The sequence below is a fragment of the Rhinolophus hipposideros genome, assembly GCF_964194185.1.
Source record: "Rhinolophus hipposideros genome assembly, chromosome: 4".
NCBI lineage: Eukaryota > Metazoa > Chordata > Mammalia > Chiroptera > Rhinolophidae > Rhinolophus > Rhinolophus hipposideros.
Window position 1 is genome coordinate 6,120,505 of NC_138050.1, and position 21,723 is coordinate 6,142,227.

Consider the following 21,723-nt stretch of genomic DNA (forward strand, 5'->3'; position numbering starts at 1 on the left):
ACACTCTCGGCAACCGCAGACGAGGAGTGACAGCAGCGGCCGCGCGGGCGGCGCCGGCTCCGCCCACGGCCTCCGGGGGCGGGCGCGCGCGAGCGACGTCGGAGCGGACCAATCCAGGAACGACGACGGCCGGGGCGGGACCCGCACCGCGGCCGCCCCGCCTCCCCAGCGGGCGGGGCGGAGTCACCGCGCAGCGCGGCGCGGCCTGGGACCCGCCGGCCGCCAGGCGCCCCGCGCTCGCCGGGCGGAGTCCGCGGGGTGGGGGGGAGCCGCGCCAGGGGCCGCCGTCGCCCTGGGCGCGGAGTCCGCCTCCCTCGGTCTGCTGTCAGCTACGGGCTGCAGGCTCCCTGGCAGGTGCACCAGGTCCAGTCCACGGAAGCTGCCGTCCGCGTCCGGGCGCGGCCCCGCCTCCGGGGACACCGCTGCTCGGAGGCGCCGCGCCGCGCAGGGCATCCCCCGAGAGGCGACGGCCCCCGGAGTGCGGGCCCCGGGCCTGGCACGAAGACTGTAACCGTAGGGTGAGTTTGGAAAAAGAAAAAAAAAAAGAAAAAAGAGTTTCTTCACGGTTGAGAGCGGCTTTTTAAAAGACTCCTTCCTGTCCGCGGTTAACAAGCAGCCAGACGACAATAACAAACAGTGGCGCAACGGGCGCGTCCGGGAGGAGCCCCGTCCCCCTGCTGAAACCCGCGGGCGGTGCACCATGTGGGAACGGCCCTAGCAGGTGATCACTGAGTCACCAACGGGGGCGACCACTTACGACGTTAAAGAATCGTCGTCAAGGCGGTTTGAGCCCTAACAGGTCCTCCTCTTAGAAAACGGAAGGTATGACAGTCTCAGGTTTACCCAGCACCCTATTCCAGGTAACAGTTATTCTCCTAGGAAGTGCTTACTGCTTTCTGTTCCCTAGTTTACTTGTTTCCTCCACGAAATTCTTCTTTCCCGTCAGGGAAAATCTAGCCTCTCCGATAAGAACGCAACTGATTAACTCTCTCCTTTTTCGTTTTTATAGAACTCAGCTACCTACCCCAAGCAATATGAAGCTCTTCTTTGTAGAACCCGCCATCTGCCTCAGTGCATTTGCAATGACTTTGACTTCTCCCCTGACAACACAATACGTGTACAGGAGAATATGGGAAGAAACGGGCAACTACAGCATGGAAGCCGAGAGCAATATTTCTGAGTGTGAAAAAAACAAGAGCAGCCCGATTTTTGCATTCCAGGAGGTAAGAAATTAAAATATCCTTAAGACACGATAAAAAGGAATGTCTAACGAGGTTTTAAATGAGAGAGGACATGGCACTTATCATCTCAGAAGGGAACCAGTAAAACTCCTAACTCCTAAACCAAAAGCCTTTCCTCAGTTCTCTTTCTTGTTTGAAGTTTCCTGACACCTTTAATCTGCCTTGGCCACTGAAAACCCCCTTCCTCTGTGACATTGGCTCTTCTTTCTCTCAGAACATTTCAGAGCACTCCCATCTCCTCTGTGGCAGTCTCCTTTCTCTCTGAAGGTTCAATAGCCTCACCAGACCCCTGGCAGCAGTGGGAGGGATGGAGGAGGAGAGGACTTACACATTGGAAAAGTCAGCTGCCCTTGCCCCCTTAGGGTGAGGGGAGCCACCTTGGTGGCCTCTGTGACTATGCTGGTGATTAGTATTGGCCCCACCTCTGTCCTAATTCAGCTGCTGAAAGCCTCCTCCTCCCCACTTCAATCACCCCACACTGCTCACAGCAGTGGTCTCATTTTTAAATTAATTATTGATTCATTTATTGTTTTTAATTGAATTAATATTCAAGAGAACATATTGCCCTGGATCCCTTCCCTTAAAGTTGGTGCTCTAGAGCAAAGGGTTTCTTTTGTCATATTAGGGAACTAGAAAACACCCCTATTCCCACCCACAAGTGGGACAGGGCATGGCGGCCTTCTCACTGTTGGCTCCTTAGAACAGAGGAACATATTTGGTTTCCAGGAGGCACCACCATCATCTTCAGTCCCTTTTCTGGATACTGTCCCTGTTCAGCTTCCCAGAGAATATTATCTTCCCTTTAAATCCAAGAACAAATGTTCCCTGAGCTTCTGTCTCGATATCCAGCTCTGCTGGGTGGGTTCTGGCCACTTCTTCACTAAGTGTAGGGGTTGTGGACTGTTCTTGTAACCTTAAAAATAAGAGATGTCAACAAAAATATAAAAGGGGAGGGGATAAAGGTCTGAATTTGCACAGGGGAATGGATAAGATGCAGTTAGAAGAAAAAGGATTACTATATATATGAAACTTTTTTTTACATAAACCTAATGATAACAACAAAAATAAAAAAATCAAGAACTGAGACACATAACATAAAAAAGAGGAAACAGAAGAAAAAATCAGATAATACCACAAAACTAAAATAACAGACAGAAGCACAAGGGAAAAGAAACAATGGAGACACAGAGCTACCAGAAAACAAAAGATAAAGTGGCTATAGGAAATCTTCATACTTCAATAATCACCCTAAATGTAAGTGGACTGAACTCACCAATAAAAAAAACACAGAATAGTGGGTTCGATTGAAAAAAAAAAAACGAACCAAAAAACCCAACCATATGCTGCCTTCAGGAGACAAATCTCAGCTATAAGGACAGATATAAACTCAAAGGATAGAAAATGATACTCCAAGCAAATGGTATCCAAAGAAAATCAGGTGTATTCGTACTTATATCTGACAAAATAGATTTCAGGAAAAAAAGGTAACAAGAGACAAAAGTGAACATTTTATAATGATAAAGGGTACAATATGTAAAGAAGACATAACACTTATCAATATTTATACACCAAATCTGAGAGCACCAAAATATATAAAGCAACTACTAACATAACTAAAAGGAGAAACTGACAAAAATACAGTTATAGTAGGGGACCTAAATACACCATTGACTTCTATGGATAGATCACTCAAACAGAAAATCAATAAGGAAATATCAGCCTTAAATTACACATTAGACCAAATGGATATAATCAATATTTACAGAGCCTTAAACCCCAGAACACCAGATTATACATTCTGCACATGCAACATTCTCAAGGATAGACCATATGTTGGGACACAAAACTAGCCTTAACAAATTTAAGAAGACTAAAACCATATCAAGCCTATTATGTGACCACATGTTTTGAAATTGGAGGTTAACTGCAAAAAGAAAGTGAGAAAAACCACGAATATGTCAAGATTAAACAACATGCTACTAAACAACGACTGGGTCCAAGAAGAAACAAAAAAGATCAAAAGATACATAGAGACAAATGAGAATGACAATACAACACATCAAAACTTTGGGGATACAGCAAAAGTGATAATAGGACAGAAGTTTATATCATTACAAGCCTATCTCAAGAAACAAGAAAAATCCCAAATAAACAATGTAACATTTCACCTTAAGGAATTAGAAAAAGAACAAACAAAGCCTAAAGTCAGTAGAAGGAAGGAAATAATAAAAATTAGAGCAGAGTTAAACAAAATAGAAAACAAAAAGACAATAGACAATATAAAAAATTAATGCAACAAAGAGCTGCTGCTTTGAAAAGATTAATAAAATTGACAAACCTCTGGCTAGATTCATGAAGGAAAAAAGAAAAAACTCAAATAGATAAAATCAGAAATGAAAGAGAAGTTATGATGGACATCACAGAAATACAAAGGACCACACAAGAATACTACGAAAGACTATAAGCCACCAAATTCAACAATAATCTAGAAGAAATGGACAGGTTCTTAGGAATATATATCTTCCTAGACTAAATTACAAAGATCTAGAAAATCTAAATAGACCGATAAATAAGAAGGAAATTGAAACAGTCATCAAAAAGTAGAAGTCCAGGATCAGATGGCTTCACTAGTGAATTCTACCAAACGTTCACAGATGATTTAATACCTGTCCTTCTCAAACTCTTTCAAAAATTTGAAGAAGAAGCAATACTTCCTAACTCATTTTAAGAGGCCAACATTACCGTGATACAAAAACCTGGCATGGATAACACAATAGAAAATTACAGACTAATATCTCTGATGAATATAGATGCAAAAATCCTAAACAAAATACTAGCAAATAGAATACAACAGTACATTAAAAAGATTATATTATACATCACAATCAAGTGGGGTGCATTCCAGGGCACAAGGATGGTTCAACATATATAAATCAATCAATGTGATACATCACATAAAGAAGATAAAGGATGAAAATCATAGGATCATATCAGTAGATGCAGAAAAAGCATTTGACAAGATACAACATCCACTTATGATGAAAACCCTCAATAAAATGGGTAGAAAAAGAAAGTATCTCAACATAATAAAGGCCATATGTGACAAACCCTCAGTTAATGTTGAAAAACTGAAAGCTTTTCCTCTAAGATCAGGAACAAGACAAGGATGTCCATTCTCACCACTGTTATTCAACGTAGTATTGGAAGTCCTTGCCAGAGCAGTCAGGCAAGAGAAAGAAATAAAAGGCACCCAAACTGGGAATGAAGAAGTAAAATTGTGACCTTTTGCAGACGACATGATTCTTTATATAGAAAACCCTAAAGATTTCACCAAAAAACTATTAGAAACAATAAACAAATACAGTAAAGTTACAGGATACAAAATCAATGTAGAAAAATCCACGGCATTCTTATATACAAACGATGAAATTTCAGATAAAAAAATGAAAAAAACAATTCCTTTTGCGATTGCAAAAAAAAAGAACAAAATACCTAGGAATAAACTTACCAAAGAATGTTAAAGACCTATGTATTGAAGACACAAAGAAATGGAGAGATAGTTTGTGTTCATGGATTGGAAGAATCAACATAGTTAAAATGGCCATATTAGCCAAAGCAATGTACAGATTTAATATAATCCCCATAAAAATCTCAATGGCATTTTGCAAAGAAATACAACAAAAAAATCATCAGGTTTATATGGCACTACAAAACACCACGAATAGCCAAAGCAATACAGAGAAAAAAGAACAAAGCCAGAGGTATCATACTCTCTGACTTCAAATTATATTACAAAGTGACAATAGTCAAAACAGGAAAACAGACACACAGACCAATGGAACAGAATTGAGAGCTCAGAAATAAACCCACATGTATGTGGATAAATAATTTTCGACAAAGGAGCCAAAAACATACAATGGAGAAAACACAGCCTCTTCAATAAATGGGAAATTGGAAAGCCACATGCAAAAGAATAAAACTAGATTGCTGTCTGTCACCATACACAAAAATTAACTCAAAATGGATCAAAGACCTAAATATAAGACCTGACACAATAAAATGCATAGAAGAAAACATAGGTACCAAACTTATGGACTTTGGTCTTAGAGAGGATTTTATTAATTTAACCTCAAAGGAAAGGGAAGTAAAAGCAAAATTAAGTGAATGGGACTACGTATATCAAACTAAAAAGCTTCTGCACAGCAAAAGAAACCATCAGCGAAACAAAAAGGCAACCAACCAATTGGGAGAAGATAATTGCAAACACCTCCAATAAGGGATTAATATCCAAAATATATAAGGAACTCATACAACTCAACAACAAAGAAACAAGCAATCCAATTAAAAAAACAGCAGAGGAGCTGAACAGACACTTCTCCCAAGGATATACAAATGGCCAACAGATATATGAAAAGACGTTCAACTTCACTAGCTATTAGGGAAATGCAAATCCAAACCACAATGAGTTATCACCTAACACCTGTTAGAATGACTATCATCAAGACAAGCATTGGAGAGATTGTGGAGAAAAAGGAACCCTCATACCCTGATGGTGGGAATGTAAATTGGTACAGCCACTATGGAAAACAGTATGGACGTTCCTCAAAAAATTAAAAATAGAACTACCTTGTGACCCAGCAATCTCACTTCTGGGTATCTACCCCCCAAAAAAGAAAACATAAAAGACATGTACCCCTATGTTCATTGCAACATCGTTCACGGTGCCCAAAACCTGGAAATCGCTGAATTGTCCTTCGATAGATGATTGGATAAAGAAGATATGGTACATGTATACAATGGAATATTATTCGGCCATAAGAAAAGGTGAAATATTGCCATTTGCAACAACATGGGTGGATCTTGAGAATATCATACTAAGCAAAGTAAGTCAGACAGAAAAAATAAAAAAATCATGATTCACACATTTGTGGGATGTAAAATAGAAAGCAACAAATGAACAAACAAGATAACAAACAAACCAAAACTCATAGACACAGGCAACAGTATAGTGGTTATGAGGGAAAGGGGAGCAGCAGGGGGAGGGAGGTGAAAGAGGGTAAAGGGGCAGCTCAGGGTTACCCAACAGATCGTGAAGTTGTCCTTGCTGAAGAATTCGTATATAAACCTTTCTATAGCTGACACAATTCCTTGTTACCAGCGCATAAGGAATATTTTGTATTCAGTTGGAATTAATATCTACATTTTGGCTTATGAAATTGTGACTGCTTTAAAGTGGATATGATTTCCTTAATTTACCCGTCTCAGGACATTGTCATTCTGTTGAAGCTCGGGTAGCAAATAGCACTTCCTTTATTCTGCGGCCTCCCATTTACCCTGATATGTTACATAATTCTGCAGAGTTGAAAAGGTATACATAAGTCAGCTTTGATGTATGTCTGAAATATGTTTGGAGTTTGTCTTTGTTAAACCCAGTATTTTGAAGCATAGGCCCGAGATCAGGATAGCAGCCTGTGGGAAAGATTGGGTTGGGAATGAGAGCAGATAGAAAGGAGAAGACAGGACTGGGGGCGGCAGGGAGAAGTGGGAAGAGGAACCCCAAAACAGGACATCTTGTTGAGAAGTTGATTAAAAGGTAACTGTTTAATTTATTTACTTATTCAATAAGTATTTACTTGATGGCTTTGTATCTATAGGAGATAAAATGATGTGCTCAGGAAGTCTGATTTAATAAAAAAGAAACATCTAAAACCGAATAAGCGCTGATCATGTATCCAGGCCTTGTGCCCAACGTGTTACAGTTACTTTACATTTAATTCTCACAATGGCCTGCAAGGTTGGGCGCTTGTTGTCCCCTCTTGTCAGATGAAGAAGCTGTAGAGAGAAATCATTTGGTCAGGATCACACACAGCTAGCCAGTTCCAGAGGCAGGTTTTACTGATCATTCCCTCACTCAGTACGGAGCACTTGCCCTGTGCCGAGCCCTGTTCTAGAAGCTGGCTGCTGTGGGGAGGAAAACCAGGTTGCAGCCGTCCTGGAACGCACGGTGTAGTGGAGGAGGCACACAGTGACTGGAACAATTACTGTATCATGGCCTGTCAAGGAGTGGTGCGTCTCAAGAAAAAGATGGCAGGATAAGGGGAGAGAGCGTTGGGTGGGGTTAGTGGAATTGCTTTGGATCGAGTCACAGGAGGCCCTCTGAGGAGGTGACATTTGAATTGAGGAAGTGAGCAGGTGACAGTGAGGTGGAGGGAAGAGCAAGTACAAAAGCGAATGAGTGTGGGGTGTCTGGGAAGTGGTGTGTTAGCTGAGAGGACGGAGGAAGTGGGGCTGAATCAGAGAAGTCATGATTTGGGGCCACCCACGCCACTGCTAGGACTTGGATTTATTCTGGTGTAATGACAGCCATCAGGGGATTTTGAGCAGAGGAGTGACAGCAGCTGATATGTATTTTTAAAGGTCATTCCAATTACTAAAGAACTGGCTGGATTTGAATCCAGATGCATCTGACACCAGAACGCAAGATTTTAATTATGCAAAAAAGTATAACTGGGGAATGATAATTGTCCTGTGAGAAGGTTCAGAGGAAGGAGAGATTACATCTGATTTGGGACAGATGTAATGTAAGACTGTGTCTGGAATACAGAGTCTTTGGGGAATGAGTGGGGATAATGCTGAAAGTGAGGTTGGACCACCTCTGGGCGGCCTTAGTACCAACCTAAGGACAGTGAACTTGGCTCCCAGCAGGCAGTGGAGAGATAAACTGAAGCTCCTAGGCAGGTGAAAGACATTTGGTCGTGTCTGTGCTCTGCAGTCCGAAGACTGGCACTTAGTGAATTGAATAAAGCGACCCGTCAGATGCCAGAGTGGTCCTGGTGAAAACTAATGAGTTATTCCAGTGGCAGCTGTGGGGCTGCAAAGGCCAGGAGCCTGAGAAGCACGGGTGGGCTGCTAGACGGTGCTGGTGGGGCATGGGTGAAAGAAAGGCCAGAACTAAGATGGCTAAGTTTTGAGTCCGAGTGACAGGAACATTTCCAGGCAACATGGAATTGCTTGAATTACAAGAATATGTAAAAATAAAAAATAGGCTCACTATTTTAAAAAAGACAGTGATTCAGTATTTGATATTTTGATTGTTTGGGGTGCTTTCTAAATATTACACGAATAGATGTTTTTTAAATTAGCGTAGTAATTCCCATTATAAAAATGGCACATACTCTATATAAAATTTGGAAAACATAGAGATGTGGCGAGCAGAAAATGCTTCTAAATCACCTCAAATTCTTCCCATCAAATAACTAGTGTAACAGTTGTTGCAGCTACTAATTTGTGTGAGTTCATGTGTTTTTGTCCTCAAGGGAGCTGACTTTATCTCAGTCCTTGGCTCACAGCCTGCTACCATCTTTAGTCAATGCAAAAGCTCCTCTTGGAGTTTTATCTTAATATTTAGTAAATAAAGGAATAAGTTTCTCACTGACCTATTTGTGAAGACACATGTGAAAAGGACAACCTAGCTCTTGCTAAATAAGTGTCTATCAAATGTGACATTTACACGTGATATGTGTTCCCCGTTAGAGAACACAGACGTATCATGGGAAAGAATAATTCTTTGGTGTTAGGACAGCCATCTGATCTCTTAGTGCTGGCTGTTCATATAAGAAAGAAAAGTCATTATCTGGCCAGTCCCCAAGGCTTTGGGGTCTATGGATTCTCTGTGTGAGACAGACACACACCAACACACATTTTTATTTCTAAGGGTTAAAGTCCTCACTGTGGTACCTGATGGTTATGACTGAGCATTGATGACGATGTCACTTCCTGATGCCTGATGTTTGCTTTGGGAACTGGATGAAGATTTGAGCTGTACCAAACCCACCACCAGAGTCCCCATCCCAGACTTACTGGCGATGTGAAGAAAAGCATGCACCCTGCTGTTCTCTGTGCATTGTATAAACCTCCATAAACACATTGTCTTCTTTTTATTTCTCTGCAGGAAGTTCAGAAAAAGGTGTCTCTTTTCAATCTGCAGATGGACATAAGTGGTTTAATTCCCGGTCTCGTGTCCACGTTCATACTTCTGTCCCACAGTGATCATCGTGGACGAAAATTCCCTTTGATTTTGTCTTCCGCCGGTGCTCTCGCGACCAGCGTCTGGCTCTGTTTGCTTTCCTATTTTGCCTTCCCATTCCAGCTTTTGATTGCATCTACCTTCATTGGGGCACTTTGTGGCAATTCTACCACATTTTTGGGAGCCAGTTTTGCCTACATAGTTGATCAGTGTAAAGAAGAGAAACAAAGAACAATTCGAATAGCTATCATTGACTTCATCCTTGGAGTTGTTACTGGATTAACAGGACTGTCTTCTGGCTATTTTATTAGAGAACTTGGCTTTGTGTGGTCCTTTTTAATTATTAGTACGGCTCTTACTGTGAACTTGATTTATATTTTATTTTTTCTTGGTGATTCAATGAAAGAGACTTCATCTCAGAATGTTTCCATGTCATGTAGTGAAAGCTTTAAAAACCTGTTTTACCGAACTTACATGCTTTTTAAAAATGCTTCTCGTGAGCGACGGTCTTTGCTCTGTTTGTTGATTTTCACAATGATCACTTATTTTTTCGTGATAGTTGGCATTTCCCCCATTTTTATCCTCTATGAATTGGATTCACCGCTCTGCTGGAATGAAGTTCTTATAGGTTATGGATCAGCTTTGGGTAGTATCTCTTTTCTGAGCAGTTTCCTGGGAATATGGCTTTTTTCTTACTGTATGGAAGATATTTACATGGCCTTAGTTGGAATCGTAACCACCATGGCAGGAATGGCTATGGCTGCTTTTGCGAGAACAACCCTGGTGATGCTTTTAGGTAAGTTACTGATGTCGCTTCAGAACCAACTAAAATGAATGAGTCTATTGGGGGAAAACTTTAATATAGAATTCTCTATTTAATGTGGTCTAGTTCAATCAAAGGTACTTTATGAAAAGCTGGTTTACCAGAAGCCGAGCACCAATTTGCTTTAAAAGAAAATTCACTGAATAAACCACAACTTTCCAAATTTGCCAAAAAAAAAAAAATGTTTTGAGGAACATTGTTCTTATGACTCAGTTCTTCAATATAGCTTTCACCAAATCGAGTATTTCTTAAAATGCTGCTAAGAAGGCTACCTTCCATAGAATTTTAATGACAATTATATAAAGTATACTCAACAAATTTCTTAGAAAAAATAATATTCATTGAATGTATTCAAGAAGAATATTTGTTAAAATAAGGTTTTGCCAATTGATCTTTCAGCAAATTGTTCACTTCAGAAATTACTGTTTGGCAAGTTGGACTGCTTCCTTAACTACCTACCTCGTACGTGGTTTTTGTAGGGCTTGTGTGAGATACTGCATTTGAAAGTGCTACAAGATCTGTAAATTGGGACCTTGGGAAAGGCCCAATTTAGTCTTTGCTACAAAGGTAGTGTTAACCTCTTGCTACCTTACAGGGAAGCAGGGTGACCGAACAGCATTGGGCTTAATTTCCATCTCTAGCACTAGGTGATCTGGGAAGGTTAAGTACTCAGAGTCCTCATTTTTTCACTGTAAAATGGGCCTAGTACTACCTACTTCAAAAGGTTATAATGACTCGTAGGAGAGATGACTGTAAAGCAGTGAGTACAATGCCTGGTATTCAACAAATGCTAGTTTTTCCTTACAGTTGCCACGGCCACGTAAGCTAATCTATGTGGAAGCACATTGAAAACTTTAAAGTGATCTGCAAATGTGATATATTACTATGTTATCACGTACCTAAAAATACTATGGATTAAAAGGGTCGTGATGTAAGGCCACAGGCAATTTGTGTCCATGAAGTTCTTCAGCCACAAAGATGAATGAGCAAGAAGATAAAGAAAGAACCAATTTATCAATACATGAATCAATATTATAAAAGACTGCTAACACCCAACAGGCCAAGTCTGAAAAATCAAAAACAAACAGAAAAAACTAATTAAGTCACAACTTGCTACACAACAGGTTACTACAATAATGAGGGAAATGGCAGATCAGTCTCAGCTGGCAGATTACATAGACTGGACCTAGGATTTCCATGAACGCCTGTTCTTGGGGCCAGAGTAAGGATTTGCGAGTAAACTAACCTTAAACTGATTTGTCTATAGTCTATCTTAATTCATTAAATGGACTTCGACAATTAACTCACTCTTTAGCTGCAAGGAGTTAGGATGCTTATGGAAAATGAACTACTTGGAGAGAAGGTGTTTCACACTTAAAACTGACCGGTAGTTTTCTGATTTCCAACCATTTCTCTCACAGTCAGGCTGCCCTTCCTTTTCACGATTGTGCCGCTCTCTGTTCTACGGTCCATGATGTCAAAAGTGGTTCTTTCTACTGAACAAGGTGAGTTTAATATGCTTAAGGAATATAATGAATCTATAATCTGTACCAACTCAAATCTATGTACAATCAGTGTTTGATTCTTCAGAACATTCTACAGCCCCTTTTCTGCACACATTCCTTTTGAGCTGAGTGGTACCACGTTTCCTGAAAATAAGACCTAGCCGGACAATCAGCTCTAATATGTTTTTCAGAGCAAAAATGAATACAAGACCTAGTCTTATATTATATTATGTTACATTATATAAGACCCAGTATTATATCATATCATATTACATTATATTACATTTATTATATTATACCTGGTATTATGTTATACCGGTCTTATAGTAAAATAAGACCGGGTCTTATATTAATTTTTGCTCCAAAAGACGCATTAGAGCTGATGGTCCACCTAGGTCTTATTTGCGGGAAAACACGTTAAGTTGTACGTTAGGAAGAGGCGCATGTTTTAAAAGGCTTGCTCTGGCCAGACCCTGCCCCAAGAGGAGAGGAGACCTCCGGGCCAGGCAGATGCGCCCTCTGGGTGCCCACAACACCTCCCTCCTTCTAGACTACACTCTGGGTTCCTGGGTCCCCATAATTCCCAGACAAGCAGCTCTGGGCTCGTGTCCACTGATGCCTGCATGATCCTCTTCCCCAGACCCTTTCTCCTAAGGGAGGACTGGGACCCCAGGGGGCGCACCTCTAGACTAAAGGGGTAGCCGAGCAGGGGCGTTGTAGGGGGTCTGGCCCACCTTGGAATTGCAGAGCGGAGTGTGTACAGCCATCCTGAGCAGGATGGAGAAGAGGTAGAACACAATACCGGCACCCGGCAGCCTGCAGCTGGGACTGAGGCCCGGGCCAGCTCTCCCAGTGCTGCCAGATTCCAACATGGAACTTGGAAAGGTCTGAGAAGTCTAAGTTTGTGTCTGACCTTCCAAACCACAGCAAAGGTATATTTCTCAGAGTAGGGAGACAGAACATATCTCAGCTACCGGTTAGTCAGAATTATAACTCTTAAATACTTAGAATATAATATGTAGCCTCTACTTGTATTCGTATGCTGGGTCTGAGTCAGTCCTAGCAAAAACAGGCCCCACTCAGCTGGTTCAATAAAGAGCCATTAATGCAGCACAGTAGAGAGGAGTGGGGAGTGTGGAGGCACCCAGAGAGGATTGCACAAATAGGGAGAGAGCAGAGAAGAAACACCACAACCTTTCTCTCCTCTTTCATGCCATTGGCCAAGTGCAACAGGAAGTCAGACCATCAAGGAAGACCAAGTCATATAATTTGTGGGGTGAGAGCCTCCCAAACACAGAGCAGGCCGAGAGAAACAAACAGCTGAAGGGGAAGACAGCAAATCACCAGTGCAAAAGGTAAACAAAAATTAGCTTTCTAGGGGCAGCCAGTTAGCCCAGTTGGTTAGAGCGCAGTGCTCTTAACAAGAGGTTGCTGGTTCGATCCCCACATGGGTCACTGTGAGCTGCGCCCTCCACAACTAGACTGAAACAACTACTTGACTTGGAGCTGATGGGTCCTGGAAAAACACACTTAAATAAATTTTTAAGAGTTTGAAAACAAAAATTGGCTTTCTAATTAGACCTAGTTACTAGTTAGATATCAGGCACATGGGGTCGTCTGCCTTCTCCTTTGTAGCACAGGAGTATCATTAGACTTTGGGGCTTTCTTTGTTTCATATCTGAGCCTGGTGCAAATGTTCATGTTAATTGTTTATGAATAATTCATAGTTATGCTGTTCTATTTATGGCAGTGTAGTCAACACTGGGGCAGACTGCATAATTCAGTAAATTAAAAAATATATTTCTTGATTCTTTTCCACTCATAAAATGTAGCTGTATATTTACACAACTGTTTATAGATTATGTGGTGATGAGTAACTGGAAAACCACTTATATAAAACTGTGTAAGTATAGTATGTAAAAATGTACTTGCTTCCTTGGATTATGCAGTGACACCAAAAGCACAACAACAAAAGAAAAAATAGGTAAGTTAGACTTTATCCAAATTGAAAACCTTTGTGCTTCAAAGGACACCATCAAGAGATTGAAAAGACAACCCACAGCATAGGAGAATATATTTGTAAATCATACATCTGATAAGGAACTTGTATCCGGAACATATGAGAACTCATAAAACTCAACAGCAAAAAGACAACCTAATTAAAAAATGGCAGAGGATTTGAATAGACATTTCTCCAAAGAAGGTGTACAAATGACCAATAAGCACAGGAAAAGATGGTCAACATTTTAGACATCAGGGAAATGCAAATCAAAACCACAATGAGACCCTCTAGGATGGCTAAAACGAAAAAGGTGGTGTTGGTGAGGATGTGAAGAAATTGGAACCTTCATACAATGCTGGTGGGAATCTAAAATGATGCAGCCATTTTGCAAAAATGGTTTGGCAGTTCCTCAGACAGTTAAATAGAGTTACCTTCTGACTTAGCAATTCCATTCCTAGGTGTGTACGCAAGAGTAATGAAAACATATGTCCACACAAATCTTGTACACAATGATCATAGCAGCACTATTTATAATAGCCAAAAAATAGAAACAATACAAATGTTTGTGAATTGATGAATGGATAAACAAAATGTGGTCTTTGGAATATTATTTGGCAATAAAAAGAAAGTTCCGATAGATGCTGCAATGTGGATGAACCTTGACATCATTATGCTAAATGGAAGAAGTCAGTCACAACGGGCCACATATTATAAAACGATGCCATTGATACGAAATGTTCAGAAAAGGCAAATCCATAGAGACAGACATTAGGCTAGTGCTTTCCAGGGGCTGGGGAGAAAGGGACTGATTGCTATTGGGTACAGAGTTTCTTTTTGGGGTGATGAAAATGTTCTAAAATTACTGGTGACTGTTGCCTAACCTGAACATACTAAGAGCCACTAAGTTGTACAATTTAAGAGTTTTATGGTATGTGAATTATATCTCAAGCTGTTTGGGGAAGAAAGAAAAATCTATTTGCTTTGACTTAAGAGTTAAAATAGATGTGTCAGAAGGTATTGTTTATTTTTGTTTACATTTGGTTTCATTTATGTATAAAGGCTTCTAAAAAGTTGTTTCATGCTGTTAAATGTAGTGACATTTTAAAATGTTTCGTTTACATTTTGGCATTTCCTATTCTGAATTGTGATAACTTTATGAATTGTGATTCCATTGTTCTAGGAGAGTATAATTACTTTGTTCTTAACTGCAAACTAAGAAATCCTTTTATGGTGTTGACATTTCCATAAGTGAATATGTTTCCATCCTTTGTTATTTGTTTAAAATGGGATATTTTTGTGAAAGTATTATGCACTTTAAAACAATCAGAGAAGGGAAACCTGTGGAGGTTCTCACGTGCCTCTCACTATCACTATTATCTTAAATAAGAAAGGGAAGAAAACTGGATTGGGGTAATTCTTTTGAAATCTCTGTGCTCCATACAGCTGTGAGACTCGTATTTAAAGCCACCTGTACTGCCTCTACCATCACCTGTGTATTTCATGCAATTGTCATTGGAACACAGTAAAAACAGATTTGACGTTTGAGGTCCTTGGGACTAAAGAGAAGCTTAGCAAATACACTAAATAGCACTTCTTATTTAATCCAGTGTACCTCTGCCAACTGTTAAACACTGAATTGCTCAAGGGAGTCCCGCAACAAGCTAAAGCTACTTCTCAATGACATGGTTGTCGGTGTCAGGACAGACAGGCACCGCCTCACCAATTTTCCGTCAGCAATGGATTCGAGCTATTTGCATAATTGGACCAGGACTATGCAGTCCTCTGTGGCGCTATGCTTACCTGTAGCAAGAGACCAGAACTGTGAGAAAATCATAAAGTAGTTAGACAAGTAGGACGACTTCCTCCTAATTAAGCTGACCTAACATATTCCCCAATCATGAAGGCAGCAAGTCTCTGTGCTACTTGGTGATTGATACCTGGGCCCTTGAGTTAAGCTTTTACTCTTTCATTTGACACATACATATTAAATGTGTATCGTGTGCAGGACAGCTGGGCCCTGGGGACACAGTAAACAGAGTCGCTTTGCATTTGACACTGACAAAAGAAGGCATACACAAAAACACAATATTCTGCAGAGGTATATTTATGTTTTATGAACATGTGTCTCACCATTCAATGAAGAATTTGAAGCAATGTGTGAGAAAATGTATATTGGGGCAAAGAGTTTAAGTAGATAAAAATCAGTGCACAGTCTAAATGATCAAGACCTGGGGGGTATTAGAAATAGACACATAAACTATAACCCAGCTATGAAAGGTGAGCCTCAAACTTGCCTGATCCTATCCGTCCAATCAAACACAATTTTTTTACATGATGTGCACTGTTTATAAGAAAAATGCATTACACTTTATCTTGGAAAAGTAAACTTGACAGAGTAGGGGACAGCACGATGGCTTCATGACAGGGTCTGCAGACACGACATGGGAACTTAACACCAAGGAAATCCTGGAGGGCTGAAAATGGTCACAGGTTTTTTTTGTTTTTTTGTTTTTTTATGTGCTGATGCACAATTTGACAAAGAGGAAAAAAGATGCACCAAGATGAGCAGCCTGACTTCCAGAAGTTTAACTCTTCCATCAGTACGGTCTTGGATTCCAGACAAAATGAAAAATTGGTAGAATAATGGCCATTTCTCTCTGATTATGCACGTGGACTGACCTTGCAGCCATTTTCTGCTTCTTGAACAATGCTCCATGGCCTTCCCTTTAGCAAACCTTGTGTGTGGCAAGTGTGAAGGGTGGCCGAGTCCCGACTCTTCTTCATGTGGTGAGCCACCTCTGGGCGGAGGCAAATAAGCAGGTTAGAGGGAAAAAAGTATGTTATGAAGAATAACTTAATGTCAAACTGTAGCATAACCTTCACTAGAACACAGAGTTACTTGATGAGTCAAACACAGACGAATCTTGTGGAGACTGAACTTTTTTGTCACTTTGGAGGGAGGGATCAAATTCAAATTGTACAACGTATGATAAGAAGATCATCTCCGCACCTGCCACTCTCGTCCGACTGGAGGATTACCTTCCCTCTCAGAAGCCTCTGCGGATGGGGAGGATTTTGCTGCTGTGTGTCACAGATTAGCCTGGGGACAGAGTGGGATACATCCTCCTGAAGGTCAGGGGTGGTTGTGGCGATGCCTGAGGTTGTGGCAGGGAGGGGAGACAGTGCAGATTTCAAACGCGTCAGTTTCCTTGCCTGTTAGCTTTATCCTATTTACATTGGAAATACTATGCATTGTTCTACGTAAGCCATTTTATATAGGAAACTTGAGCATCTGCAGATTTTGGTATCTGCAGGGGTCCTAGACCCAATGCTCCATGACACTGAGGGACAACTGTAGTTATATTTTGGGGGAGTCAAAAGTTAAGTTATACGTGGATTTTCGACTGCACAGGGGATCAGTGCCCCTAATCTTCATGTTGTTCAAGGGTCACCTGTATTGTTTTCAATATCTCTCACATCAAGTCCAAGAAGAACCCCTGACCTCAGCTTCTTCTCCCACAAAGTGGGTCACTGGCTTCTCAGGGATTCTGAGAGAATGGCCTTCATTCACCAAGCAGGGCCCCATGTTTGCTCTTTTCAATGAATAACAACTTTCTCCATTAGTAGTTGTTTGTTGTTGTGTAACTTAGCCTTTTCTTTTTTTCCCTCTGTACCCGGACCCCAAACAGGTACCCTGTTTGCTTGCATTGCTTTCTTAGAAACACTCAGCGGAGTCACTGCAGTTTCTACTTTTAATGGAATTTATTCCGCCACTGTCGCATGGTTCCCAGGCTTCACCTTTCTGCTGTCTGCGGGTCTGTTACTGATTCCAGTGATTAGTCTGTGGTATGTACTTACTTATAATCATTTTATTGAAGAATAGCTGGATTAAATGAATTCCTAATCTTACATAGATCTGTTGAAGTTGGCTCCAGAATGTACTTTTCTCAAGAACTTTTAGATATGAAGACATCTGTCAATATAGAGACTTAAGAAGACAGAGGCAGTGACATGGCTGGCAAGATCTACCGTGTTTCCCCGAAAACAAGACCCAGCCAGACCATCAGCTCTAATGCGTCTTTTGGAGCAAAAATTAATATAAGACCTGGTCTTATTTTATACCAGGTATTATATTATATTATACTATACTATACTATACTATACTATTCTATTCTATACTATACTATACTATTATATTAAGACCAGGTTTTACATTATAATAAAATAAGGCCGGGTCTTACATTATAATTATAATTATGCTATATTATAAGACCGGTGTTATATTATATTATATTGTATTGTATTATATTATATTATATTATATTATATTATATTTTATTATATTACATTACATTATATCCAGTTTTATATTATAGTAAAATTAGACTAGGTTTTATATTAATTTTTGCTCCAAAGAACACATTAGAACTGATTGTCCAGCTACGTCTTATTTTCAGGGAAACTCGGTAGGAGAAAGAACGATTGGGTTTGATGGAGACTCTGAGAAGTTGCCCTCTGTCTCTTTAAATGTGAACAATTGATTAAATTAGCATCAAGAATAAATATATAGATATTCAAACTATGATTGCCTAGAGTGTAGTATTCTCAATGGTCAAAGACATACTTTAATATGGATTCTTAGATAAATGGTAAGAGCAGATAGAAGGCACTGAGTTTAGGATTTCTTTCCAGAGAGTTGGCTTGTTTAATGACTCCCCTTTTAAATATCAAAACCCAAATGAATGCAAAGTACAAAATTCTTTTGATGAATGGTAAGTGCATAGAACGAAGAGAGAGACCAGAGGCATAAACATAAAAGAACCATTTATTTCTCCCTTTGCCTCTCAGTTAACACAAAGTGTAAGCTAACGAGGTGAGAGGTTGCTCAAAGGCCCAAGCAAATATCCCTGACACACTGCATGGGGACCAAGCCTCCGGCTGAGAGCTCACTCACCTGTCCCCACTGGGCGTGGCCAGTTCCACGTGGTGACAGCACAACAGCAGCGATGGGCATCAAGAGAAGGGCGGACAAGACGGGCTTCTCCTCAGCACGGTGAGGGAGAGGGGCTGTACCTTTGCGCATGGGCTATACGTTGTGCCAGGGCTGTGAGGTCCCCAAGGGCCGGCCTGCGTCTTACTCCTAGTGTGACCTCAGCGCATATCGTCTCAGTTCAGTTCCAATAGCTACGTCTGTGTAAGGCCGTTCCACAGTAGTAGTAACAGTTCCTCTGTGATTTTGATGAAAGGTGAGTTTTACTCGGTATCTTTCTGAGAACGAGACTATTCAGCTCTGGAATTGACAAAGTTAAAAGTTCCTGCTGTGCTAGTGAGCGCACGATGAGACGACGAGACACTCATCCTTGTGCGTAGTGTCCTGGGCACCGTCACTTTTGGAAAGCAATTCATAAACACGTATCAACAGCTTTTTTCAAAAGTTCATAGTATCACCCAGTGATTCCTACTAGAAACCTATCTAAGGAAATGATCAGTAATGTCAAAATTTATATATAAAGAATTCATTATGGCAAAAGAAAGTTCAGCAATAGTTTAATAAAGATGGCACATATGTATCGTGCAAAATGACTTTAATAAGAATTGCCTACATGGGGAGTAGAATAATACGTATTTTTAATTTTAGTCTTCAAATATTTATAAACATTCTGTTATGAACACATATTACTTTTATAACTAAAAAAATCAGTGTAGCTGGATAAAAGGTAGTTATCTTTTTAATAATGCTTCTAATAATGTAAATGTAGATGGTCTTCTGAGTTTTTTATCCCTATACTGTTCAATATTTTTAAAATTAAAATGACATGCTATTGTAATTATTTCCAGATGGCATCTGTGCTGAGTTATAGCTATCGAACATGAACTTCAGTAATAACCTTAGTTAGAACTATTTTTTGTGGACTACAGAGTAGACAGTGGGACAGGTGGACATTTTAGGGAAATGGAAGAGAAAGAACTTTTGTACATTTTTCATACTTTTCAGAATGCTATGCATGAGTCTGTTGGAGTCAAAATACCAGTATGTTCCTTCTATGCATAATCTGCATAATTTATTAGAAGCCATGTAACCAGAGAAAAGGTGAAATACAGATTATTTATGTACGCATTGCCTTAATTTTAAGATGTCTTGTTTGCTTTTGCAGTGTTATCAAGTGCACCAGCTGGAGAAAGAGAAGAGAAGTACTTCTTATCCAAGAAGAATCCAGTGATGATACTTCAGACAGATAATTAATTGCGATGTCAAAAAAACAAATGCTCATATCATATACTCTGACTTCTGAGACATACAAACTAGCTCGTAATACTTCACGAACAATCGATGTTATGGGTTCTCTCTTCTTGGAAGGACCTAGAAGAGCCCTTGGCTCCCTCCCTGCAGTACCATGCACTTTGAGCACTTCATGAATATCGTGTGATGTATTTTCAATACAGAGAAGAACAAATCTCAAAATGCTCCCCTTTCGGATTTACAAAAGAAACTGAAACTTAACAGGATTGAGAGGGATTAAGAAACTGGATATGATCAAAAGCAATAATCTCCTTGACATACTCCAGTCTCTCACACTGAGACCAAGGAGAACTCTTTACCTCAATTTTTTCACCTGCAAAATGGGTTTCTGACCTCTCTCAAGGATTTGGAAGGCATACCTGTTGAAAATCATGATGAATCATTCACTAATAGGAAAATAATAGAAGTTTCAAATATTTGTAATTTTACCTCTGCTTGGGTAATGCTTTGTTTTATAGAGCCCATCAAGGTGCTATTGACAGTGAAAGTTTATAGTAGATGCAAAATCCTTAAAATGGAAGCACTTTAAAGAATACATATTTTCACTTTTCCTAATATGTTTCATCAGTGACAGGCATGATAACATTTTTATAGGTAACAAAGGGGTGATTGGAAAAAAAATAAGGTTATAAATAATTGTTTCTAAAGAAATGTAACAACTGAGCAAATAGCCAATCATGAAGCAAAGCCATATTATATTAATAGCACCAATATTTGTTCTTTATTTCTGTCAAAGTGTGTCCATTTCTTACTGCCTTATACTCATCCTGGGATCCGCCCTGGTCCCTGAAAACATTCTTTCCTGCCTCCCGTCTTTTGATACATCGTTCCATTTGTCCTTCCTCCCTCGTGACCCTGAAACTCCCAAGTCCCAAGCAAACATTGCTTCCTCTGTGGAGTCCTCTTGCTGTTCCTTCCCCGCTCCTGCCCCTCCCACTGTCCCACTGTCCTGCAGTACCCCACAGCTCTGGTGTCTCCTGCCATCCTAGCATTTTCCACGGCCTTGTAGTGTTTGTTTCCCCTACTTGACAGGGAGCACCTTGAAGACAGTCTTCGATTCCTTATTATATCCTGAATAAACATTTGTTGAATCAAATACCAAAGTTTTGTTTTTATTTGTAAAAATAATGTCAAGTTATATAGTTAATGCACCAGCAGGGTAACACTGATATGCTGTCGTTGTTAAGCCAGCCTTGCAAATAAATTGAAAACTATGCGAGGCCATGTACTTTTTAGATTGGTTTATAGTATTTTCCCAGATCCTCCAATATCTCCCATTTTCTAATTTACCGTATGTAATGACACAAATGCCTTGAAGTACAACTAGGTGACTGATGTCTTTGTAATCTCTCATATAGTCTTCTGTTTGATGGCCCCACTTATGGTTTTTTCTGTAAGGAAATCAATGATTGCTTGACATTCAAAATACTAGGAATTCTTGTTTCCAGCACCATTCCTTTTAGGTTTGGCTAATGTCTTCTGAGCCAGGAGCCCAGGAAGAGCTGCGTGATGCTCAGAATTATTTATTTTTGTGTTCCTTCCTGTGCAACGCTCTTCCCAAACCAAAAGAACAAGTACTTTCCTGTTTACAAAGTGCTTTCTGTATCAACTAATTTTATCCACTTAATAACCCTGCAGAGGAGAGCTTCGTTTTCCTCCTTTTACAGACAAGGAGGGTGAGTCCCCGAGAGACGTGACTTGACCACTAAGCAGCAGCTTTGTACAGGGATGGACTTGGCACCGCTGAGCTCCTCCATAGCTAGGCACACGTGACAGGTTTTAACTCCAACACCGACAACTGCGTCCGGCCGAGTATGAGGTGCCC

The 21,723-nt window shown here is 40.3% G+C and overlaps 1 protein-coding gene across 3 annotated transcripts; it reads left to right on the plus strand.

The window, feature by feature from the left end:
* Positions 1–198: 198 nt before the first annotated feature.
* Positions 199–20,998, plus strand: SLC46A3 (solute carrier family 46 member 3). 3 transcript variants are annotated; one of them, XM_081046263.1, is made up of 6 exons: positions 199–518; positions 1,010–1,223; positions 9,193–10,063; positions 11,512–11,595; positions 17,287–17,443; positions 19,753–20,998. In XM_081046263.1, the coding sequence occupies exons 2-6, from the start codon at positions 1,035–1,037 to the stop codon at positions 19,835–19,837; spliced, it is 1,386 nt and encodes a 461-aa protein (XP_080902389.1). In that variant the 5' UTR covers positions 199–518; positions 1,010–1,034; the 3' UTR covers positions 19,838–20,998. The 3 variants fall into 3 exon arrangements, with proteins under 3 accessions (XP_080902389.1, XP_080902391.1, XP_080902390.1); XM_081046265.1 differs by having other exon boundaries at positions 311–822; XM_081046264.1 differs by lacking the exon at positions 199–518 and adding an exon at positions 752–860.
* The last annotated feature ends 725 nt before the right edge of the window (positions 20,999–21,723 follow it).

Excerpts from the sequence above, each read along its gene's own strand:
- SLC46A3 (XM_081046263.1), top strand. The coding sequence starts at position 1,035 with ATGAAGCTCTTCTTTGTAGAACCCGCCATCTGCCTCAGTGCATTTGCA. Across the intron at positions 10,064-11,511 it reads AACCCTGGTGATGCTTTTAG|TCAGGCTGCCCTTCCTTTTC; the intron begins GTAAGTTACTGA and ends TTTCTCTCACAG. Across the intron at positions 11,596-17,286 it reads GGTTCTTTCTACTGAACAAG|GTACCCTGTTTGCTTGCATT; the intron begins GTGAGTTTAATA and ends GACCCCAAACAG.